The 26,071-nt window shown below is 40.8% G+C and overlaps 1 protein-coding gene across 1 annotated transcript in view; it reads right to left on the bottom strand.

Annotated features, from left to right (window-relative positions):
* The window catches only part of PLG (plasminogen), an 82,713-nt gene continuing 56,642 nt past the window's right edge, over nt 1-26,071 (bottom strand). Inside the window, exons 11-19 of the mRNA XM_066590732.1 lie at nt 25,174-25,349; nt 20,710-20,858; nt 16,663-16,759; nt 12,986-13,106; nt 11,882-11,956; nt 8,863-9,003; nt 2,495-2,601; nt 819-964; nt 1-214 (exon numbers count right to left, since the gene is read on the bottom strand). Coding sequence (XP_066446829.1) covers nt 53-214; nt 819-964; nt 2,495-2,601; nt 8,863-9,003; nt 11,882-11,956; nt 12,986-13,106; nt 16,663-16,759; nt 20,710-20,858; nt 25,174-25,349 — 1,174 coding nt within the window. The 3' untranslated portion in view covers nt 1-52. The remainder of the gene's footprint in view (nt 215-818; nt 965-2,494; nt 2,602-8,862; nt 9,004-11,881; nt 11,957-12,985; nt 13,107-16,662; nt 16,760-20,709; nt 20,859-25,173; nt 25,350-26,071) is intronic.

The following is a 26,071-nucleotide window of genomic DNA, read 5'->3' on the forward strand; positions in this document are numbered from 1 at the left end:
TATTCATTACAGTGTAACTTGTCAGCTCCATTCATTTAAAAAATACTACTAATTAATTTTCACTTATTGTCTTTTCAATCCATGGGATAAACGAAGACACGCGTGCGTATACACCAGGCTTCATTGGCTCTGCACAACCAAGACCCCAGGAAGTCACCCCTTGTATAATATACTTTTCTCCATCGAAACAGGCTAGTGGCCCTCCACTGTCACCCTGTAAGACAAAATAGACCAGCTTTCTCCAAAAATCTGTATTTTTATTTAAAACGGAAAATAAATACATTTGCCCTTGGTATCAGAAAACCGGTTGCTACATGTCTGATTAATTTAATTTTAATTTTATTATAGTGCAGTCTACTCAAGATGGAATAGAAAAAATAAGCCTTAACAAATCTGTATATCAAATTTTAAAAGTAGTTAAATAAAGTATATTCAATAATTGGCTTAGGATATGTTAACACGTAGCGGAAATGCAACTGCAAATTACGCAGCATTTTCGTATCCAATCGAACTCCGCTTCCCCTGACTAGCAGCACTGGGTTCACAAGAGGCCCAGCTGCAGGCGGTGTAAGCTACAGGCAGTCCGCAGATCAGATCGCGCGGGAACCGCAGGAAAACGGAGCATGTTGCGATTTCTTCCTGCACGTGCGATTCACACGCCAGAAAAAAAAAATCACATCCACATGCTTTTTAATGTCCTGCGGGCGTTAATGCATCCCTATGGATGGCTTGATTTGCAGATCTCCCGCACAGGTTCCGCAAATAAAATCCGCCCGTAGACATTGGGCCTAAAAGTTTCCTAAAAAAATGTTTCATACCTGACAGCTGTCCACTCCACCTTGGATATTCCCAGCACACAGCTCCCGGCTTGTAACTTTACCATTGAGGTATTCAGGGCTGTTGCATATTTTGTTTTCAATCACAGGGAATCCAGCTTCTTTGAGAACACCTTCTTTACCAGTGCCTGGCAGTAGGACACACACATTGGTAGTATTTACATTCAGATTACATCATTTTTCTATTTGATATTGGGTATTAGAAGTTTCTATATAATTCTTAGTATAATACACAAGATAAAAGCACAGTTTATTCAACTAGATATATCACATAGTATGTTAGGCTGAAGCCGGACAATGCCCATCCAGTTTAGCCTGTTTCCACCCCCCTTGATGAGCTAGAGGAAGGCAAAAAATATGAATAATGCAGAAAGTACACAGTACATGCCTTCTCAGAGCCAACCAGTATTATGTACAGGATTGAATGATAGAAGAAAATGATAATAGTAATCTATTTGTATAGCACCAACTTATTCCGCAGCGCTTAACCCTTTCGAATCCACTGTCTGACGCCTGAAGACATTATGATTTAAGGCTGTACAGTTCCGATATTGGAAGACGTCCGTTGGGGTGCTCTTACTGTATATTGGCAGCCTCTCTGCTGTCAGTGCCTATCCAATATGTCACCTCATGCAGTACGGGCTTTAGCCAGCTTATAGCGCTATTGTATAACAGAAAAAGAGTCAGCCCCCTAGGAAAACCAGGATACAAATTGCATTGGAAAGGGTTAATATTCATCTAGACATTCTGCATGTAGAAATCTAGAAATACTAGTCTGAACCATCAGAGACAACTGTATGGAGCTCTCATCTGTGTATAAATGCCACCACTAGTTTGTTTTTTTATTTTAATCTATATGCATTAGACAAAAAGGGGCAGATTTTGGCTGTTTGACAACTGCGTCATAACCTCACACCGAAGGTTCCATCAAGACTTCAGCCGCGAATACTGGAAGAAAAAGGACTGCATGCAGCACCTTTCCTTCTGTCCAAAAGCCAAGCAGGTGGCTGTAGAGCAGGTAGACCCCATTAAAGCCAATGAGGTCTGCCCGGCGGAGTTCGGTTCCATCCACAGACGGAACTGTTTGATCGTGGGGACGGAGCAGGAATCCCAAGCGCAGGTGTGAAAGCACCCTTACTATTAAAATTGTGATGGTTTTCTGGAGCGTATTGTACCAAAAACTGTAAAAAATGCTTTGCTTCACATTTATTAATGTGTTTTAGACACTTCTGAACACTTTTTATGACCTGCCCAACAAAGACATTTCTTAATGGAAAAGAAGGCATTGTCTAAATGTGACTTGCGCCAAAATTTTGGGTTAAACTAAGCTAACTAATTAATAGTATAAAGTCAGAGTAGACAGTCTAAAGATTCAACAGATTTATCATTCAGCAGAGCCACTGTGATAAATCTGGTCATTTTAAGACTGTCTAGTTTAAGTTTGAAAAGAGTTTATAGTGATCTGGCTTAAAAGAACACAAAGAATCCTACAATATAAATAAGGCATGTCTACACTATAATAATAGCCATGATAATTATATAGTTATAATGCACAGGTGAAGTCCACAACCTTATAAGCATTTACCCTGTAGCAATGAAGTAAATAGTAAGAGCAACAAATTGTACAGGACTATCCTAAATGACTGCAGTATATTTACCTTTAGTTTCTCCCCATCCCGTTACATAACATTCAGATTTATCTGGTACCACGTAATTATGAGCTGGTAAACAGGCTGGGAGAACTTCATCAGTTATTACTGCTGGGCTGTAGAAGAAATGAGCGTGAGATTTATGATCATCATGAAACAAGTTTTGGTTGTATGATTTGTTTATACCTTGTAAATAGACTCCATCAACTCATCATGTCTGGTCTGCAGCTTTTTTGTTTGCTGGATATTATGGATTAGGGATACAAGCAGGCCAGCCTAAAGGTACATGGTGCCCTGTGCAAAAATTTTTATTGCCCCATCCTTTCCCTCTTTCCCCATAACAAAAAACACTAAAACTTGGTAGAACTCCCACGAACTACTTAAAAGGATATGGTCTATTTAACGTACCTTAGGCCAGTTTCACACAAGCATATTAAAGCACAGGCATGCTGCTGTAATACGACTATATGGCCATATGGAATTTATTTGCTTGTGTTTTGACCACTTGACATCAAAGCCAGTTTTATTCATTCACACCTTCCAAGAACCATAAAGGCCCATTTAGACCCAACTATTCTCCCTAAAAAATTGCTCAAAGCCATCGTTTGAGCGAGAATCATTGGGTCCAACTGCTTGGACATCATGCAGTTTTCGTTAACGAGGTGTTCATCGTTCTCTTTCAGCAAGCTGAAAGACAACGATGAACCTTATCAGTGGTGTGAGCTGAGTTCACAGTGGGATACCACTGATACTATTGTTTCAGCTTGTACTCCATTTGGAGAACACAGCCAGAGTATGAAGAAGACAACGGTCCTGCTGTGTTCTGCATACCCCACACGGAGCGCACAGCTGTATACCAGCTGAGCACTCCGTAAACACAGCTGAAGTATGAAGAACACAGCGCTCCAGCTGTCTTCTGCATAGCCCGTATGGAGCGCACAGCTATATACCAGCTGAGCGCTCAGTGAACACAGCCGGAGTATAAAGAACACAGCGCTTCAGCTGTGTTCTGCATACCTCGCAAGGAGTGCACAGCTGTATACCAGCTGTGAGCTCTGTGAAGACAGCAGGAGTATACAGAAGACAAGCGGCTCTTGTCTCCTATATACCCCATTTGGATCGCAAAGTGTTTGCTCAAAACTGTCAATCAAACTGCCATTTGAGTGAATCTTGAGCGATCACCTTGCCCTGTAAATGCACACAACAATTATCGTTCAAAAGATGTCTTTTGAGCAGGAATCGTTGTGTCTAAGGGCGCCCACCCACTGACGATTTTTTTCCCTGCGAAATTCGCAGCATTTTTTTCTCTGCAGGGGTCTATGGGACTTGTAATGTTAAAATCGCGATCGCGCAAAATCACAATTTACCGCGAAATCGCGATTTTGCGCGATCGCGATTTTAACATTACAAGTCCCATAGACCCCTGCAGAGAAAAAAATGCTGCGAATTTCGCAGGGAAAAAAAATCGCCAGTGGGTGGGCGCCCTAAGCCAGGCATAAGGCTATGTCCACAGTGGACATTCCACAGCAGATCCATAGTGGAAAATCCTCTTCAAAAAGTTGGCAGTGAGTGAGAAAAAAATTGCATCGCATGAATGCGATGAGATTTTTAATTGTTCCTATTGAAAATACATGCAATTTTTGCTGCATATGAAAAACGCATGTTCAGCGATGCAATGCAATTTTCTTACAAATCAGAATGCACTCACAGTGAACAACAGAATTTTACAAGCGTGATATCGATCAGAGACCAATATTGCACTTGCCATTGTGAATGAACCCTTAAAATATGTACAAGCATAGTGAGCACTAGCCTTCTCTTTTCTACTGAGGCTGGATTCACACTGACAAGTGCAATATCAGACCGAAATCGCGCTTGTAACAATGCAATTTTCACTGCAAGTGCAATGCGATTTACAGGAAGATCGCATCACCTCACTATGAAAATCACGTATTTCCGATAGGAAAAAAAAAATTTAAATTAAAAAATTGCATTGTAACTCATATGAACGTGCAAGTGCGATGCGATTTTCAACTTCCTCATAGCAAATAATACAAGAGGTTTCTGCAAAACAGGACACGCTGCATTTTTTCCATCTCGCAGCGTCTGATAGGAAAAACGCACATGAAAATAGACCCATTGAAAACAATGGCATCTATTGCCTGTGTGAAAGCACCCTAAAGCTGATCGGTCATCTAAATATGCTGTTTAAGGTCCACACTTCAATCACAGGTACAGATCCGTGATTCGATTAGTTCAATCAATAAAAAAATATTTTATTAACCCTCTCCAATCCACTGTCTGATATCTAAAGACATTATGATTTAAGGCTGTACAGCTCCGATGTTTGAAGATGTCCGTCGGGGCTCTCTTACTGTATATTGCCAGCCTCTCTGCTGTCGGAGCCTATCCAACGTGTCACCTCATGCAGTACTGGCTTTAGCCAGCACATTGCGCCGTTGTATAACAGCAGAAAAAGAGTAAGCCCCCTAGGAGAACCAAAATACAAATTGGATTGGAAAGGGTTAATAGCAGTGATGAAATTATGAGTCTCCTGTATTAATGATGGGAATATTCCCTCTGCCTCTCCCTGCCCCCTCCACCATGACTAACGAGCAACGAGTACTTCGCTCATATATACCCATAACTATGGATCTTTCCCTGATCTTCCTCTTGCTGGACTTGCCTATAAAGCAGAGTGCCAGTCATAAAAATGGCAACTCCATGTCAGGAACCGAGATGGAGTCCCTGTAATATCCCTAGGTGGAATGTGAAAGAGAGGAGATAAAAAAGGGTAGGGTGGAACAGAACAGACAAAACAAATGTGTACAAAGCTCAAAGGTGACTGCAGGCTGGACCAGGAGAAGGGGCAGACAGATGCAGTCCGAGGTCCAAAGTTAAAGAGTCACACACTAAAGTAATGCCCAGAAGCACTAAGACAAAATACCCCACTAAACTGAGCGTATACACAAGTGTATTACTGGCATTCTCTGCAAAGACTCAAGTGGACAACTGCTTAATCCCTTAATTCCACAGGACGTACAGTTACATCATGCTGGTTTGGCTGTTAAATTCTGACAGCGGAATTTAAATACCCTGACTGGTATTCTGAGGTCCCGAATGTCCTGCGATGAGATTGCGAGGTGCCGTTTTGTTGGCACAGCAACAGCCTGGGGCCTTTAAAAAGCCCTCAAGGTTGCTATGGCTGATTGCTTATCAATCCATGTCAAAATGCGGTATAATGCAATACTATTGTATTGCGTTATACTCTATGAGTGATCAAATGACCGCAAGTTTTCGTCCCCTATGAGGACTATAAAAAATTGCAAAGCTGAGTGAAAAAAGTTTTCTTAATTATTAGAAAAAATAAAAGGTATTAAAAATTAAGAAAAAAAAAAATGTCTCTAAGAAAGTTTTTTAGAAAAAATGATCAAAATGTTGTATGTACTCCAAAGTGGTAGCAATAGAAATCACACAACTCTGTTGACGGAAAAATAAAAAAGTTATGATGGTAGAAAATATATATATTTTTTAAAGATATATTTTTTAAAGTAGTCCAGCAAAAAATGGTATAGTTGTAAGTGTACATTAAATATTATCACTGAAAAATACAACCTATCATGCAGAAAACAAAAGGTTTATGATTTTGTGTGAGTGAGGAGGAAAAACTGAAATGATAACCTTCTCCATGCTTTTGAGTCTCTACCTACTCACAATCTTTAAATGTAACTCTTGGACTACTAACTTAATATGTTCCCGAGACAATGGAGATGAGTCTATCATGGATACTGGAACATGATTTGTGAGGGGCACAATTTTTAGTCCTGAGTAAGTTGAAAGCTGAAAATTGATTAGATTAGTGTTTGAACCACTATCTAAAAAAATTGTGACAGGAATGTTGAAATTATCCGTTGTTAACTAAGCAGGGAGGATGATTTCGGATGATGCTAACCCAGCAACCTTTAGGCCTAGGGAACCATCCTCAACATCCACTAGGACTAACAATTGTGAACTAAATGACCTTTATGGCCACAATATGCATATAATCCTTCCTCAAGTCATCTGTCTCTACATTCCTTTTTTTTGCAAACCACCCCCATTTGCATGGGCTGCTGAGAACCCATAGCAGTGAATGAGGTAGATGAAGAAGGGGACTCAAGGCATACCCTCTCCCGAGCTCTCTCCCAAAGACAGCAATCAATATTAATACCCAAGGGCACATCCTCTTCCAGAGTACTGGGTGTTGAGTATAGGATCATCACATCCTTAACTTGACTTGACAACCCATGACAAAACTGACTCTTCAAAGCTGGACCATTCCTCTAAGTAATGTTGTCTGAACAGCAACAAAACTCTGTGCGATAGTCTTCTACTGGATGTTTACCCTGCTGAAGGGCATAGACTCAACTCTCGGCCAGGGCAACCTGATCCATGTTGTCATAGAGAAGAACAAATGTGGAGAAAAAAATATCTACTGATGTTAGAGCATCTAACATGTGGGTTTCCCTGCAACCAAGATATCACTAGTTCCCCAAAGACTTAGGTCTTAACCTGTAGTACAATTTACTAGCCTCCATGAAGGTAACGAAATCATTACAATTATCAGAAAACCGATCTAGTAAATCCAACTTCGGTTCAACTGGAGATGTGGTTGCAGAAACAGCTAGTGTAGACACTATGACCACCTACTATAATAATAAAAATATTGTACGGGCACAACCAAATAGAAGCCTCAATGCATCGTAATATAACAGTACGACCACATATTGCTGGAAGTGTTGTAGGCCCTGACTGGATTTAACCCATACTGCGCCTAGCTAAATTTCTTTTTTATGCATTTCATACTTTCACATCCCTCCGGTCCTGTCAAGGTAACCGTCCAACAGAAAAGGAGACAAAGGACAGGGACAGGCTGGATGATGTGTAGAACACAAGAGGTAATGAAGAAACTAGTCATTAGAGAGTAAGCAACGGTTGCAGATGGAATCTAGGATCTTTCCCTGATGTTGACCTGGATGGACCTGCTTATAAAGCAGAGCACACACCCTAAAAAGGATAACCCCACATCAGAAACTTAGATAGAGTCTATGTACATGCAGGTGAAATTAGGAAGAAAGGAATTATAGAGGGCAGACAGAACAAACTAGCTGCGGACTAGGCTCAAGAGCAACTACTGACAGAACCAGGAGAAGGGGCAGACAGATGCGGTATGAAGTCCAAAGTTAAAGAGTCATACACTAAAGTAATGCCCAGAAGCACTGGGGCAAAATACCTTTCTAAATTCAGCAGAAACAATATACACAAGTGTTTACTGGCTTCTCTGCAACAGGTCAGCCAGCCTATCAATGTTAGGCCATATGCACATGGGCGGGTCGGATTCCACATGCGGAACCCTGCAGTTAAATTCGGCCCTGGCAGCAGCAGCGGCCGCACATGCATGCTTTCTTTTTCTTCTTTCTGTACTGCAGATGGTCTGCACAGCTTGCTATTGGACATTGTGGATGAGCCACGGCTCAGACAGCTTCCATTGACTTCAATGGAAGAAGCATTGTGCGATTACTTTTTCTCAGCGAGCGGAAACTGCAATTGGTTTCCGCTTGTGTGGATAAAAAAATCACTTTTCCATTGCATACAATGGGGGGTATTTTCTGTGGAACTCTGAGGCGGACACTCACTCCGGTTTTTGCAGAAAAACTCCGTCTGTCTGCATGCATGATGCAGATCTGCTGTGGACACTCCACAGCAAGTTCTACCCTGTGTTTACATAGCATTAGGTGTGGATTTAGGCCGCCTTCCCATAGGTTTGCATTGCGAAACCCGGAGCGGGATTCCGCCTCTGGGTTCTGCAATAAATCCAGCCCATAGCATGCTATGGCAATCCCTGATTTCCTGCCCACGAGCAGAAATTAATTGCGATTTTCTGCTTGTGGGTGAGAAATCGCAGCCTGCTGTGATTTTGTGCAAGACACGCTGGAAGGCGATCAAAGCCCGTCCCGCGGCATTTCCGCAGTGAGCATTGCGGAAGTATTGCGGGACACACATCACTGCAGAGTGCTGTAGGCTACTGCGCATGCGCAACAGAGTGCTGGTTAGCACATCTGCAGCACTGAACAGAAGTCGAAGGATAGGTACGCAGGAAGCACCAGTAGGGCACCGAGTTGAACTCTGCTGCAGGAATCCTGCATGTGGGGTCCGACCCGCCCGTGTGAAGGCGGCCTTACTCTTTAGATTCGCAGTGTGTATTTGCTGTGGGTTTTCTGCAGCAGGAGGTCCGCAGCAAATATGCCACATACTCTGGTACCCTTACACGCTTCATCATTTATCTTAGTTGTACAATCTTACATGAGGCTACAGAATGTTGCATGAATATTAGTTACCTCTTCAGTTTCAGTAAAGCAATATCTGCCTTTCTTGGTTCCAAAATGATCTTTTCAACATCTAAGATTTGCCTGGAAGTCTCAGTGCCTTTTTCCTTGTGAATTCCAAGTTGTATCTTATAAAATGTTGGTCGAGTAGACCTGTGTACCGAATTGTTACAGACAGAATTATGAATAGACACTACTCTAGAAAAGGCACATTGTTGTAGTAAATCGTGCTTCAGTGAAATTCCTTTTACTTGTTATACTTGGGAGAATGATGCCTTCATTAAAATGCAAACATACTTGTTTCTAAGGCTGAAAAACAAAGCAAACTTCAGCTCACTTGGCATCTACAATAGAAAACAAGATTTTCTGGAATATACTGCCATTAAAGTTAATTGTTGTATTGTGCCTTATTGCCAGAAACTTAATTTAAAGTAACAGTCAAAAAAGTTTAAAGCCTGGCAATATGCAATGTACTGTAATATAGACTTGTAGGCATCCTGTGGGCTGGCATAAGGTGCCTCCATGTGATAATATATTCTTGCCTAGCAGCAGTGCTTCAAAGTAAGACATTCATGCACTGATACAAGTCGACAGGAAAAAACAGAAGCAAGGGGAACTGCATAGGAACAAAAAACATTTAGAATATTTCTAAAGGATGAGTAAATAAATGTATGTAATTTAGGATGCATTTGAGCAATGAAATGATTAAAAAGTAGGCTATACCCTCTAAATTTGCAACTTTTCAACTTCTGCTGTTTGTGGATTTACCTAAAATTTTTGTTAAGAGTTCCTAACAAGTGCTCAGCAAAAAAAGAAATCCTTTTGCTCTGATATTGTAATCATTTACTTATATAAACATTACAATCACATATATAAAATTTCATTCAGTTCTGACAATTCCTTCTGGGTGCTTGATTTTTTTTTAACAATGAGTATATATAAACATTAAACATAGTGTATCAGCAATACTTTAACTGAAGACTAGTTTGGGGAGGTTACCATGATACAGAGCATGGAGGAATCGATTGCCTATACCCTTGAGGCTCAACTCATTGTGTGAACACTTGGCATCACTGGGATACCTGTGATATAGAGGTATTGATAAAATGTCCCCCAACTATCCATAGTACCTTGCCACTCAGGATACTGGGAAAGATGAGTTAAATGTTTTAATCTCCCCTTTCTCCCCTCACATCCCTGATGTACAATCTCTCTCAGGAAGACTTTTGATCATGATGGCAATAAAGTTAAAGCAGTGACAGGTAGATAGATGTTAATTGACCCCTTCCCGGTGTGGTTCCACACCTTGGGTATTTCTTGTAGATGTGCTGGTACCGCGACTGCTAGTGTCTGTATCAAAGGAGAATTTAATATAGGAGATTATGGGTCACACGGAGGCCCCAGCTCTATGTCAGGTACATTTTCAGACCCGAGACGACATTGCAGACCTGGCACAGTTACTTCAGTCTCTATGCGACCCCCAGAACCCTCAGAATTGCCTATAGGCATAGCCGATCATCTGTACCCTATCATGTTTAGTATCTATAGATAGGTAAATTCCTGATACTAAACATGATGGCCATATCTTTCCCATTGTAGGCCCTCTCTGGAAAATATGGCCCAAATATTAAATTGGGGTTTCCCCACAGATCTTTCCCTGCATATACTCAACCCGCCTTGATAACATCAGGAAAAAGCCGGCAGGGGGGTGGTTCTGCGGAGGCTTAAAACTAAGTGGATTCCTTATCCAAATTGCTGAACCATGGAGGTATACTGCGGCATATGGACTGTCCCTTTGTTTCCAGGAACTCCGCCAATCAGAACCTTGGGCCGGATACCCCAAGTCTGGTATCTTTAATTTATTTTTCTACCCGTCAGCTTTCAAAATACTGTCTTGTTGTGTATACCTGTATACCCTTATACTTCCATGCAACAACCTTTTTTGTATAATATCTATCTATCTATCTAGTCAGTTATTGACATGGAAACTCATGTTTCCACATTGGAATTCTGCATATGGTTGTTGCCCATTGACAGGGCTAAATATGCATGCAGATATGTGCCAAATACCACGGTGGAGAATTCCATGACAAATTCTACCATGTGAACATACCCTTATGGGTTGATTACATCTTCCCACGCCTGTGCACCCTCCAGAGTGTTGTTCTTCTGCATCTATACACATTTTTGGAACCTCAGCTACCTTCCCGCCTTTATCTGTGGTTGGAATTAGTGCTTGCATGGTTTTCTCCTTCCTACTCCCCTACTTATTTCTTCTGCTTTTCCCTGCTTTTCTTTCTTTCCTTGTCTTCTATATTTCACCCCCTTTTTTTAATTTAATTTTCTTACTCCTTCACTCAGTCTGTCTCTCACATTTATAAATGCTGTTCTGGTCTCTTCAACTATTAGATGGCACCAAGTGGTCTTTAATCATTTTTATTTAGTTATGCCTTAATCCCCAGCTTTTAGATGATTTTCTAGTTTTTTCATAATTATATCCTTGTCTATCTGTGTCACCTATGCTGTGGGAACTGTTTTCCCTCATTTGCTATGTACCTCTATGTCTGTGTATTGTGTTGATTATCTGTTACCCATTTCTTTAAAATTCAGGAATGCTATCTTTTCTCCTTAGGGAGAACACTCAGAAGATGAGTGAGTGAGGAGACTTATAAGGCCATTCATGATCCTCTGGGTAATATATCACAGTTATTTAAAAATTAATAAATGTTTTGAATCTGAAAAAAATACCGGTTATGTAAAACTGTGTGAAAGAGTACCTAGAGGAATAGAAGGTGTCCTGAAGGCAAAGAGCAGTCCAGTCACAACAAATATTGATTTGCTTTAGATTTCTCTTTTGATCATTCACTTTGCATTTTGTTAATTGTCAGAGTAAACTATTAACACTTCTATTTTTGAAGGCATTCTTACTCAGCACCATTTTTTTACTTTTGCACAGTACTGTATATATGTAATCTTTTTTTTTCTTTTACCTAAACTGCATGATTGGCACAAACTTAAGTATAAAAAATACCTTTCCAAACAATGTGCAGCAGTAATAACCCACTGGCGATCAATCAGTGTTCCACCACAAAAGTGCAAATTATAGCTGGAAAATAGCAACCATAACATCACGAAATGAATAACATATGTAGACATACATTTAGATTTACAGTAAAGTTATTCAAGGAGTTGACAAGTTTTATATACATTAAATAAAGCATACATTTGAAAGTTATACATCTTTATTACATACTTTGTGTTTCTATTCACCTGCATTGTCATGATCTCTGTTGTCAAACAGACATAATCATTGTAGTGCATCTCAAGCATGACAGCTTGCTTGAGATACACTCTCATGTGCAATGCAAAATCGCTGCTATACACCGCAAAAGGGCTGATCACAACTTACACAGCAGTAAAATGCTGTGTTATACATGCAGCGTTTTACCAAACATTCATGTGAGCCCAGCCTTAAAGCGTAGAATACCATTTATTTCTGATACACAGTAAGTAGCACTATTTTGAGATGACAAAATGTGTGACATTATTTTCGGAGGCACCAAAGCTCTGTGGACCACAAACTCTGCAGAGGCAAGAATTAGCTGCAGAAGTCATGAAGGTCTGAGCAGACAGAGAAGAAAAGGAATGGGTTCTAAGAAATTCACCTGTGAGTCACGTAGTATCAGTTGTAGTTTCACATGGTAAAAACCTCTACAGGACACAATTGGTTACCAATAATGTTTTGGTGTACCATGTATACCAAAGCATTTTTGGTATCCCAAGTATACATCATGACTTGACTACACTCTGTCTATCGTTGTCTCTTATTCTCACTCTTTATGTACACCTACTTGCCAGCCAACCAATGCATGCACTTCAGTAATAGAGGTGTGTTACTTGTGAAATGTTTATATTGGATGGCTAAGTTTTCAGCAAATGCATGTGCTGTAGATTCGGACAGTCTGTGATATTGTATGTTCAATTTCATTTTAAGTTACAATGGTCCATGAAAGAAAATATTGTAACCTGAGACCATTATAGCTTGAGGAAGAACCACTGTATTTCAGTTTGTAACTCAGTTATGTGAGTGCATATAATATGTTATGTAAAAGAAACTAGAAATATAGGGACATACCTAGTACGAAGACTGATCTGCCATGGCCAAGAATGTGGGTTTGCTTCACACCCACCTACAATTCTTCCAAAGCACTTCCTCTGCTTTTTCTTTGGTTTTCCACACTCAATTTCTGTTGAGGCTGAAGGGATAAACTGTAGTCAGATAAAGCATAAATTAAACCTGACAGTGAATGACATAACGCATAGTATAGGTGAGCAAAAGTCTATTATTTAAAGTACTTTTTAAGGGTGATGGTCTGCCAAGAACGAGTGAGACGTGTCTCCTCATCTCTCCCAGCACCAGCGCTGCTGTACTTACCTCTCCTGCTGCTGCAACCTCCCGCTTGTCTGCTGATGGGAAGAAAAAAGGTGCAGGACTGCCCTTGGAAGGCAACGGGGCTGCCCGGAGAAAGCCTTGCGGCGTTTCTTCACAGCTGTGGGGGCCACGGAGCGCAGGCCAAGATGGGGCGGGGGGCCCTGGGAAGCCCTGCTCAGAGCTTCCAACCCACCTGTTCACCAGCAGCATTCGAGCTCCAGCCCTTCTCCCTCATCTGTTGGTGCCCTTAGAGGACTCCCCACAGCAAAACAGTGCGGTCACAGGGACTCCTTATACTCCTGAGGCCAGGGGGGCCTTGAACGCACACACTAGCCCTCTTCCCTGGCTCTTCCCCTGGGTTCTGTGCCATAAACTTTCTTCTGTTTGTAAAATACAAGATCTACACTTTAAAATCCATTCCCGGTGGCATAGAACGCCAGACCATCTACAGCGGCCTGCTGAGATTCTTTATTTTGGCAACCAGAAGGATTATCCCCAGATTGTGGCGGTTTTTGACCTCTCCTTCAACAATGATGTGGGTGGAGGAGCTAAACGACTTTATGCTTTATGAAGAAATGAGGACCGGCGAGAATGATGCTCATGAAGAGTACTGCAGAATCTGGCAGGTTTCGATCTTGTTCCAGTCCTCGGATAAGTTCAAGGCCTGGATTGACACCAGCCAGCTCTAAGCCGAGAACTCACTGTGTCCTGCCGCTGCTCTTATAGTGTCCCAGCGGGCACTACAAAACACATAAAGCACACAGCCCTGTCTTACCTGTCTGTATGCCATCCTTGGATACAGAAGGTGCCATCTGTGGGAGAGACCCTGTGTCTCCTCCTTCGGCTTTAAGCAATGAGCTCATCCCTAATGTCAGCTGGCTCCTGATTGGCTGATAGCCAGGTTTAATCTTACTGGTGCAGAGCCCAAGGGCAAGGAAGCAGCTCTAGTAGTCTGTAGGTCTGTAGTATGCAGGAGGAGGAGTTGAGAAAGTGCAGGAAGAAAGGAGAGAGATGATAAATAGAAGGGAGACAGAGCAGTTAGGGAATCGTCGTAACACCCATACCCTTGGCATCCCACAGCAGAAGAAGAGAAGCATCTTTCCGAGATCCACTTCTACAAAAATAGTGAGTCATAACTTTCCGGTGAAGTCAAAGCCGTGATCAGTCTTCTAGCCGCGTATCCTTCTGCTTCAGTTATTCTTCAGTTCATTTAAATCATTCCATTAGTCAAATCTACTAGTGGGGAAATTGTCTAGTTTTTCAATCTACCGTAAATACAATTAGAGAATGTTGAAGCTCAAGTGTCATCATTACAACTGTACTTTGCCTGCTTGCTGGACCTGTATTCCAGTTTCAATTGCACTTTCACCAAGTACTGTAATCCACTGTGTTCATTGCAAATAACTCCAGTTAGTAAATCTGCTCTCTCTCAGATTACTAAATTACTGAACTCGTCTCCGTTATTTCTGTGGCATATCATTTGGAGAGTCTAATTAGATTGTGGTGTCACCATGACAAGGACTAGGCCTCCGGCCATACGCACAGTGGGTGTATGGTGGTACTACACTCTGCCTGTGCGTCATTTGAACCAGGGCCTCGTTTTGGTCTCCCAGCCACCCACTTCCTGTCTACTTTCCCTTTCTTGTTACGTGGTATTCTGTATTTGTCCGTTTCTTTTCTAACACTTAGGCTAGCTAGATGTATCACTATTTTACTTGCCAGTTCCCTCATAGTTTCTTTCCGCAGTTGTTTCTCTTTTCTCTTGTGCGGATTCCAAGTTAATTGCGCTCCAATCAGAAGCAACATTATTTTTTTTCCTTTCTCTTATTATGTATACAAGATCATATGTGGAAACGTCTCATGTCTTCATTTGATTTTGTGTTGTTTATTTGTAACGTCTTACAATAATAATTTCGAATAAACTTTTTGAACCTAAAATACATTTTAAACAATACTAGAGTTGAGCGAACATACTCTGCTGAGCTTGATGCTCGTTCGAGTATTAGCGTACTCGATGGTGCTCATTACTCGAACGAGCATCATGCCGTGTTCGACACCGCCCCGGTTTTGGGCTCTTCCCCGCTGTGACGTGCCTGTTTTGGCCCCTCCCCGCCGCAACGCAGCGCGCATGTCAATGGCAAATTTTTTTTGGCAGGCAGGCAGTGGGAGGGAGAGAGAGAGAGAGAGAGAGAGAGAGAAAGAGAACACGAACCAAGAAAAAAAAAAAAAAGCTCGGGACCCGGCGTCCGACATACAAAAATGCTTGAATCTCCCATTGTAGTCAATGGGGTTCGTTACTTGAGTAGAGCTCTTGAATTTTACGAAAAGCTCGACTCAACGCGGACCCGAGCGGGTGCTCGCTCATCTCTAAACAATACATATTTATTGAGTCTAAAAACAAAAACAAAAAAAATAATCTTTATTTGTATAGTGCCAACTTATTCCGCAGCGCTTAAAAAACTAAGATTAAGGTCGGATCCAATAGTCAGTGATCTGAATTGGGCCACTCTCATGTGTCATTATCTGGACCAGATGTATCTCTTTGCACAGTATACCTAATATGCTATGTAAATAGTTTTTATGTAGGAACTGGACTTTTATAAAGGAATGGGTACTCACAATGTGCTAGATTTTGTGAAGAATGCACTACAAAGTTGTGCTTTATTTTGAACTCACACAAACTTTAAAACCTTATTTGACTTAAAGTGTGGACTTTGAGTCTAATACGCCAGAAGATCTGCTTTGATGCATCACGGTGAACATATATAGAATAGGAATATGTGATTGGACTTATGTAGTATTATTTCATTTTTGTGATCTTGTTATTTGTATAGAGCCAACTTTTTCCGCAGCACTTTCAGGTACTTTATACATTACCCCCCACCAAGCTGGGTACTCATTTTACCGACCCCATAAGGATGGAAGGCTGAGTCAACCTTGAGCCGGCTACCTGAACCAGCGGGATTGAGCACGCAACCTTCAGGTCGTGAGCGAGAGCTTAGGGATGAATTTCTGCTGCCTTAACACTGTGCCACACGAGGTCCCAAGATATCTATTACAGCAAGTAAGGCTCTCCCTCCACATATTACCACATCTCCAATGAATATTTTACACTCTTATCCCCCATTCATAGGGAGCTGGAGAAAGGTTACTGCCAAAAGGTTATGTTTTTAACTGATGTTTCACCAAGTGTCTTACTACTTTCCATGCTTAAAGAGGTTTGTATTTCCACTGTAATTATTTTGCCGTTATTTAAAATCAGCTAAGTTTACATTAATAGAAAAATACAAACTTAGCTTCCAACTACTTATGACTTAATTTGTAAAACAAAAATTGCTTTTGGAAATTTGTTAGTTTTGGAGTGACTGAAAAATATTTACCACACGTAGGAATGTCACAGTAATCCCAGCTTAATGCTCCAGGATCCGTAATAAAGCACCAAGGGCCATTGATATCTCCATCGGGGTTTCTGCAGTACTATAATCGAGCAGGAGAAAAACACACTGGGTTTTAGCATTTGTAGTGCACAATAAGAGCAATTTCAATATGTTATCATTAAATAAACATGCTGTATCATTTTTTAATATGATATCAATGAATAAAAGTACTTAGAAACTGTTACCATAGGCCTAGATTTGTATACAGTGAATAAGCAATTTATTAGACTCTACATATTAGTATGGTGGACCCCATTTTGCCTCCAGTACCTGCCTGTCAAGGAATGGCCATTCAAGATATCTGAAATGTTTAGTAGGGATCAGGGGTGTAGCTAAAGGCTCATGGGTCCAGGTGCAAAAGTTTATCTTGGGCCCCCCAACAACCTCTCAAACTCTGTTAACTTCAAAATCTCTTCAGAGGTGTCTAGTGGTCAACAAGCTCTACACAAGCGGCAGAAGAGGTCCACTATAGAAAAGTAGGCTCTGAGAGCTTTTTATAGGCCAATGGTGAAACCACTTTTAGGGCTCAAGGTGACAAGACCGTTCATCTAATCATCCATAACTCAAATTATTTGCATATCTGCCTGAGATGTAACTGCATGCAGAGTTTTGCAGTAAAACAACAATTCCTTGATTTTTTTATGGACTGCACCCGATGCACTGACAGGGCTCTAGGTTCCTCAGGTTGTGACATGTACTGCTGTACACCCAATGCACTAAGAGCCTATCTGCAATACAGAACGACTTCTGAGATCGCTTCTGGGGACAGTCGCAGGAGAAGGATGAGGATTAAGAAAACACTTCTGGTGGTGGGACAGATTGAGGGAGCAGGAGGATTGGAAGCAAATTAAATAAAATGTAGACATTTATTAATAAACTAGTATTATGCATGAAAACAGCAGTGGGCAGCTGGTGCAGACACAGTTGGGAGGTGCCCTCTACTGCTTTGCAGTGAGGTAAAGACAGATGTGTCAGCCCCGTCTTTACCTAGCTGCATAGCTGAAGAGGAGTTCTGTAACAAAATTGTACATAATAGACTGACAAAAACTATTGAAAAAAAATGCTTAGAATTTTTTTGCCTATTTTGCACATTAAAAATATAGTTACTCTTTAAATACTGTAGATGAAACTACTGGCATAGATTACAAACAAATCACAGAAAAAGACATCTCAATTCAAAAATCACATTAGGCAGCCATACTAACTAGTATACCAATACAAAGTATAAGGGTAGGTATAGGCACCACATTCCCAGCGTGCAGATGGCAAATTGCTGTATGAAGAGTACTGCACAGGTACAATATACTAATGAACAACTGATCACACACCTACCACATGTAGAGGGAAGAGAGTGGCTGTTTATCAGTGTATTGCAGCTATGTAATATTCCATGTATTGTATCGGTATACAAGTAGGTATGGCCAACTTCTGTGATTTTTATGGATTCTGTGAAAAATGAAAGTTGCCCAAACATGTTAAAAAACTGTCAGATGAACGATCTCTGCCCCAGCTGCCCCATGCACATGAACATTTAGCTCAGCCAAACATCTGTGTGTTACTGCAGCCAGAAAGCAGTCATAGTCATCAGGGAAAAAACGAGTGGCTCCTACACGCATTAGGGCTCCTGCACACTTGCGTTTTTCTTGTGTGTTTTTTCACGTGATATCCCTGCATTTTTGTCACGCAATAGTCAATTGGACTTTCTAATGTTAAAAACACATCGCAAGTTGCTGCTTTGCAATTTGTCTGTGATGCATTTTTAACCCCTTAACGACCGGGCCATAGTGTTTTTACGTCCTGCAGCTGCAGGACGTTTAGGGAGGGAGGTAGCGCCGCTATCTCCCTCCATACAGCGCGGACGTCAGCTCTTTATTACAGCTGACATCCGCGGGCAATAGCCGCGCTCGGCCGTTCAGCCGATCGCAGCTATTAACCCTTTAAATGCCGCTGTCAATTCTGACATCGGCATTTAAATCCCCCGAACGCTGTTTGGGGGTCCCGCATGGCCCCCCCGCGGTGAGATCGGGGGATCTGTGCAGGTATCATGGCAGCCGGGGGCCTAATGAATGGCCCCAGGGCTGCCTTAGCAGACTGCCTATCAAGCCATCCACACAGGGTGGCTTGAAAGACTGCCTGTAAAAAAGCAGTATGACGTAATGCTATAGCATTACGTCATACTGCAGGAGCGATCAAAGCATCGCATGTTAAAGTCCCCCAGGGGGACTTCAAAGTAAAGTGAAAAAAAAGATCAATAAAGTTTTTTAAATTGTAAAAAAAAAAAAAAGTTCTAAAAGTTTAAATCACCCCCCTTTTGCCATATCTATTATTAAAAAAATCTAAAGAATAAAATAAAAATATGTATTTAATATCGCCGCGTCCGTAAAAGTCCGATCTATCAAAGCAGCAAATTATTTTTTCTGCACGGTGAACGTCATCTGAAAAAAAAAATAAAGAACGCCAGAAATGCATTTTTTTAGTTACCCTGTCTCCCAGAAAAAATGCAATAAAAAGCGATCAAAAAGTCGTATGTATTCCAAATTGATACTATCGGAAACTACAGGACATCCCGCAAAAAATGAGCCCTTGCTCAACTACGTCGATGAAAAAATAAAAAGTTATCGCGTGCACAAAATGACCGCAGAAAATAATTGAAAAAAATGTAATATCTTAAAAAAAAAATACAAGTACTACAGCAAAAACAATACTATATGAGTTTGGTATCGTAGTAATCGTACTGACCCATAGAATAGAAATATCAGGTCGTTTTTGTTGCAGTTTGTGCGTCGTAGAAACAGGACGCACCGAAAGATGGTGGAATGTCGTTTTTTTTCCCATTTCTCTCCGCTAAGAATTTTTAAAAAGTTTTTCAGTACATTATATGGTACAATAAATAGTGCCATTGAAAAATACAACTCGTCCTGCAAAAAACAAGCCCTCATACAGTGACTTCGATGGATAAATAAAGGAGCTACGATTTTTTTAAAGGGAGTAGGAAACAACAAAAATGGAAAAAAGCAAAAAAGCCCGGTCACTAAGGGGTTAACATTAGAAAGTCCCATTGACAATCGCATGAAAAAAATGCGCAAGAAAAATAAAAGTGTGCAGGAGCCCTTAGAGAGACATCCGACTCCACTCAGCGATGACTAAAGTCTAATGGGCCTTAAACTCACTAGAATTGTTCCTATATTAAAGGGGTTGTCCCGCGCCGAAACGGGTTTGTTTTTTTTTCAACCCCCCCCCCCCCGTTCGGGGCGAGACAACCCCGATGCAGGGGTTAAAAAAGAACACCGCACAGCGCTTACCTGAATCCCCGCGCTCCGGTGACTTCTTACTTACCGGTTGAAGATGGCCGCCGGGATCTTCTACCTCCGTGGACCGCAGCTCTTCTGTGCGGTCCATTGCCGATTCCAGCCTCCTGATTGGCTGGAATCGGCACGTGACGGGGCGGAGCTACACGGAGCTACACGGAGCCCCATTGAGAAGAGAAGAAGACCCGGACTGCGCAAGCGTGTCTAATTTGGCCATTAGACGGCGAAAATTAGACGGCAACCATGGAGACGAGGACGCCAGCAACGGAACAGGTAAGTGAATAACTTTTGATAACTTCTGTATGGCTCATAATTAATGCACAATGTACATTACAAAGTGCATTAATATGGCCATACAGAAGTGTATAGACCCACTTGCTTTCGCGGGACAACCCCTTTAACTTAAAAAAAAAAAATTATATATATATATACCCTGATATGATTTTGTCAAATTTCCACCTGTACTCATTTGCTAATAAGCCTATAGAATTTAGACTTAGGAAGTGAGCATGCTCCTTGAAATGTATTTATAGCTTGCTTGGCAATTAGGGCACATATACCAGGTATATGAAAAATATAGTGATTACTACAGATGATGGAAGGAGGGAGACAAACAGAAAATAAACTGAACATGCAAAGAAAAATGCAATGTTGGTGTTTTTAATTAACCTTAGCATCTTACATTATAATCCAAACCAGAATTTGGGTGAGTGTCCGGAGTAAAGCTTGTATGTTTATGGGGTATCTGTGAATTCCATGCTTGACAGGTATATCCCTTCACAGTTACAGACTTTGTGCCACGATAGTCTTGGCCTTTACCAATTACACAGCCTAGAAGACATGCGCACAGGGAAGTCATTTAGGAATTGTGGACCACAGAGTTTCAACATTTGATTTGATTTGATGTACGCCCCATTCACATCTGCATTATGGTTTCATTAGGGTTTTCTGTTTCTTTGTTCCCTTTTTAGAACAGAGAAACTGAATTAAAACGGAAATAAACAGATTTATGTTTTTCCCGCATTGATTTCAATGAGGTGTTAAAAATGGAAAGCAAAAGGAAAGCTCTCAGTTTGTTTTGTTTTGTTTGATTTCCATCTTTCTAACTGAACAAATAACTTAGTATGCTGCTCAGTAATCTGAACTGAAGCAAGCTGAAAGCTTTCTATTTGCATAACTTAAAAAAAAAAAATGGAACAGAGAAATGGAAAGCCATAACACCGATGTGAGTGAAGCCTTACTTACATAATATATTAGCTGAAGTTACATTCACACTAGAATTAGATGGATATGACATGAGCCAACCCAACAGGTGTAGAGTTGAAAATAATGTAGCAGGCACAACCAGATTTCAATGCAATGAACAGTCTTTTTACTGAAAAGAAATTACAAACGCACACAACTCTTACCACAAGTGAGAGACACAGTATTTAAACGTTACAACAACCTATTTTACAGTCCACAAGTGGCAGCAGTGGCAATAGTGTCCCTGCCTTGTGTGTTGTGGCTATCAGTTTCATGGCCTCTCTGCAGACTGGCACTGCCTTTCAGCCCAGTGTCCCACTTGCAGCTTACGCTTACTGTGTCTCTGTCCATCCCTGGTTCCTCGGATTCTGCCATAGTCCCATGTGGTAATCAACCATGGCACTTAAAACTTTGCGGCCTTAATGGCAACTTGTAGTTCACTCATGATCCTTCTTTTCCATGGCCTTCCTCTCAACCTGACTATTTACACGAATCTACAGGAGCACTATCAAACTAAGCATCTGAGGCCATCTCTCCAAGTTGAAGATGGTAGCACCATATATCACCTTAGTCACTCAGACCATATAAGGAATGTGGCAATAACTTACCAATACATTCTCACAGTGCAAGTTTGGATACTGTGTTACAGCCCATCAATCATGGCATCTGGGGTCATACTTCCTCAGCACCATATTGAAAGGGCATGGACAAAAGTATGGTAGGGTCACCATAGCCAGTAGGAAAAAAAATGTATAAAGTGGAGATGCAGTGCACAGGGGGGCCTGTAGTGGACTGTGGAAGGCATTCTGGTGCCTGAGATGGGGAAAACACCCATAGGTGTGGGAGGAAGTAGGATAAAGGTGTCAGTTCCTATCACATTCAGGGGAGAAAGTGGGCTGAAAGCTAGAGAGAGAGAGGGACCCAGACATTGAAAGACACCTTATGTGCCTCAGAAAAGCTGGGTGAAGTTGCCCTGGAAAGCTGAGTGAAGCATTCCTGAGGAAAGCTGTGTGGGATCTGGACTGAAGACAGCTCGGTGAGAGCCACAGTTGTACTGTTTATGATTGAAGCCTGGAGTAAAGGACAACTGAGTTAGTCACCGAGAGCTGTGCTGATGCAAGCCGATATTGCTGTGAAAGTGTAAATAAATGAGAATTTGGATTTTAACTTGCCCGTGTCTACCTGTGTTGTGAACGAATGATCACACGTTTACACAATATAATATTATATATTAGTGGCAAGGCAGATGTAGAGGTTTAACCAGTTGCTTGGTGAGGAGAGAACCATTTCTGTTAAATAATCTAACAAACATAAACGTGCTGAAAAAGAAACCAAAGTGCTCTCCTTGGCATGCACCCTGTAAGAGGCCCTTGAAATGAAGGCTGAAGTAGAAAGGCTTAACAAGCAATCTGTGACACACTAAAGACAGGAGTGTTGATCTCACATATTGGGACTGTGAAGAGGAACAGCACAAGAAACTATTCAAAGTTAGTGCAACAAATAGTGGTGGGAAATACGAAACCCCCTAAATCACTATCCTATACACCTGTGAAGTGTTGCTATTATGTAATTGTACTGTAGGGGTCACTTCAAAAGTAATTTTACTGCAGTATAGGAACTTTGACTTTGGAGGGAGGGTTGTTCAATATGATAAAGTCCTAAGCGCTTTATCAAGGGAGGAGGATGTGGCAGGGTGGCTGCTTGAATGGCATGTTTGTGTCAGAAGGAATCAACTCAGAGGAGTATGTTCAGAAGGGCTTTGCTCTGGGTTTAACCTGCCTAATGAGGTAATTAACAGCCAAGTGGGAAAGCTTTTCAAGAGATAGAAGAGCCCTTCCTAGAAATTTTCTTTGTGTGAAAGCAACCAGAATCATTGGTATGTATTGAGGTAATAGGCAGCACAATTTCTGAAATTGTTCCACATTTTTTAGATGCTATTTTTCACAGATTGGTGAACCTCTGACCATCTATGTTTCCGAGAGACTCTGCCTCTCTAACATGCACCTTCTACAGACAGTCATAGAAAATGGACTCTCCAGCTGATTTGTATTAGTATATCTTACTTTTCCAGCCTTTTGCTGTTACCCATCTCAAATTTTTTAGATATAATGAAAACAAAGATCTGGTACGGTGTTAGCCAGTAGAGCAAAATGTGATTGTTCTCAGCAAGAGAAACGACGTTATCTTGTAGATATGATACCTTTTAATGGCTAACAAAAATACATGATGTAATAATAGCGAGCTTGCGAACCAACGCAGGGTTCTTCTTCAGGCTTATGGTTGGATCTGAAGAGGCATGCATATTTATACATACTTATAACATACATACTTATGACAAGGCACAGATATGGATGTGATTGGTTCGCACTTAAAAGGAATTCTGCAACAGCAAACAAACTTTTTTTGTCTAGGCACTGATAGCGGAGTGAAAGTTTTATGGTCCCTAAATTACTGTTGGAGGGGGGGAGGTCAGCAGGCTTGAATTGCTACAAGATATACACAAACATTTTTAGCTAAACACTGATAAGGGAGTGAAAGTTTATGGTCCCTGAATTACTGTTGATGGGGGTCTTATCTGTATAATAAATGTCTCACACTTCCCATTCACGCATAAATCCTGGGGAATAATTTAACCCAGTATTCAGCGTGTCAAAGGTTGTTATCAATTTATATTCCCAAATTCTTCTGTGGTTTTGTGACTTGAAACCACCCTTCAATATCAAAACTCTCATATCTCCTATGTTATGTCCATGGTTAGAGAAGTGCTCGGCCACAGGTAATTCTCTTTTTCTGTGTTCAATCGTGTGGCGATGAGATTTCATCCTGGCTTTCAGTTTCTGTCCTGTTTCTCCAACATAAAGACCCCCAACAGGACATTTACTGCACTGGATCAGGTACACAACATTGGACGAGCAACATGTGAATGTCCCTGGGATCTTATAGTCCTGCTGTGTGTTGGGGATCCGTATCCTGTCCGCAGTCAGTTATTCCCCAGGATTTATGCGTGAATGGGAAGTGTGAGACATTTATTATACAGATAAGGCCCCCATCAACAGTAATTCAGGGACCATAAACTTTCACTCCCTTATCAGTGTTTAGCTAAAAATGTCTGTGTACCTCTTGTAGCAATTCAAGCCTGCTGACCTCCCCCCCTCCAACAGTAATTTAGGGACCATAAAACTTTCACTCCGCTATCAGTGCCTAGACAAAAAAAGTTTGTTTGCTGTTGCAGAATTCCTTTTAAGTGCGAACCAATCACATCCATATCTGTGCCTTGTCATAAGTATGTATGTTATAAGTATGTATAAATATGCATGCCTCTTCAGATCCAACCATAAGCCTGAAGAAGAACCCTGCGTTGGTTCGCAAGCTCGCTATTATTACATCATGTATTTTTGTTAGCCATTAAAAGGTATCATATCTACAAGATTACGTCGTTTCTCTTGCTGAGAACAATCACATTTTTTTAGAGATTTGCTGCTGCCATCAATTTTTTAATGAGTTTGTTTTTAAAAAAAAAATAAATAGAAAAATGTCTCACTTTCACCTTCTGATATGTGTTTTACCTTCTGTTGTGAATAAAGTATGGTTATATGAGATTTCCAAATCATTGCATTCTTTTTTTCTTTACATTGATTTACATTTTACACAGCGTCCCAACGTTTTTGGAATTAATGTTGTAAATATAGGGGAATAACCAAGGAAAGGCACAATGCCTTTATCTGATATAGCTTAACTTGTAGGAGCTCTGCTTTTCCAGTGATTTAGGAAACAATGTTTTTATTTTGAAATTACCAGTATCCTAAATTTTTGAACCACTCTTTTTTTTAAAGTTGTTATTATTGCACCACAGATAACTTTCATTTAATCTGTTTCATAAAATTAAAATACTTAGCTTTACCTGGACTAGAAGAAACTATAGTAGGTTTTGTTGTTTGAGCAGGTTGTTGTTCTATTTGTGGGGTTTCAAAGCATTTTTTTAAGTTACAGTACTCCCATCTCACACTTGGATCAGTGGTGTAGCACCATGGGCTCTTATCGCCATCTGGATTTCTGCAGTAATTTTTTTGAAGATCCCTGCAAATACAAAAAGTGTTTTAGAATGTACAGTACTTAGGTGTTGGATGATGATTATTGCTGTTTTTGAAAGAAAATATAAGCCAAGATGCTTTATAATGTATCTAAGGTCTCTAAATAGAACTGAACCACTCTACTGGTTTGTAAGCTTGGGTCATATGCTAAATTGAGGTGTATTTAGATGGAATAATAATTTGTATGCTTATCGTTCATTTCATGCAAGCATTAAAATAATAGTTGGCTCATTCACTAATCGTTTGGTTGAAATATCAGTTCAGTCATTCTCTTTCACTGGTACAGTAAATGTGAATGACTGAACGATTTAGCAAGCAAAGTACTTATCTGCCTGTATAAATGGGCTGCTTGAGCAAACTCTGACATCATATGCTCATATATATATATTATGTATACAGATACACACATATATACATACACACACATCTAAAGAATATAGGAAAATAACAAAAAAGGCTGAAAGGAGGCATTGTCCATCTGGTTCAGCCCGTTTCCACTGACCCCCTCTCCTTGTTGATTTAGAGGAATCCATTGAGGCAGAAGCCAATTTAGCCCGTGTGGGGGAAAAATTCCTTCCTGACTCCATAATGGCAGTCAGAATAATCCCTGGATCAATGTTTTGAAAGTTCCTACCTGTCTACAAGACCCGGATCAACAACTCAGCTTGTATTTAATGTGTATATCCTGTAATATCATGGCACTCTAGA

Source organism: Eleutherodactylus coqui, chromosome 1 (assembly GCF_035609145.1).
Source record: "Eleutherodactylus coqui strain aEleCoq1 chromosome 1, aEleCoq1.hap1, whole genome shotgun sequence".
Lineage (NCBI taxonomy): Eukaryota > Metazoa > Chordata > Amphibia > Anura > Eleutherodactylidae > Eleutherodactylus > Eleutherodactylus coqui.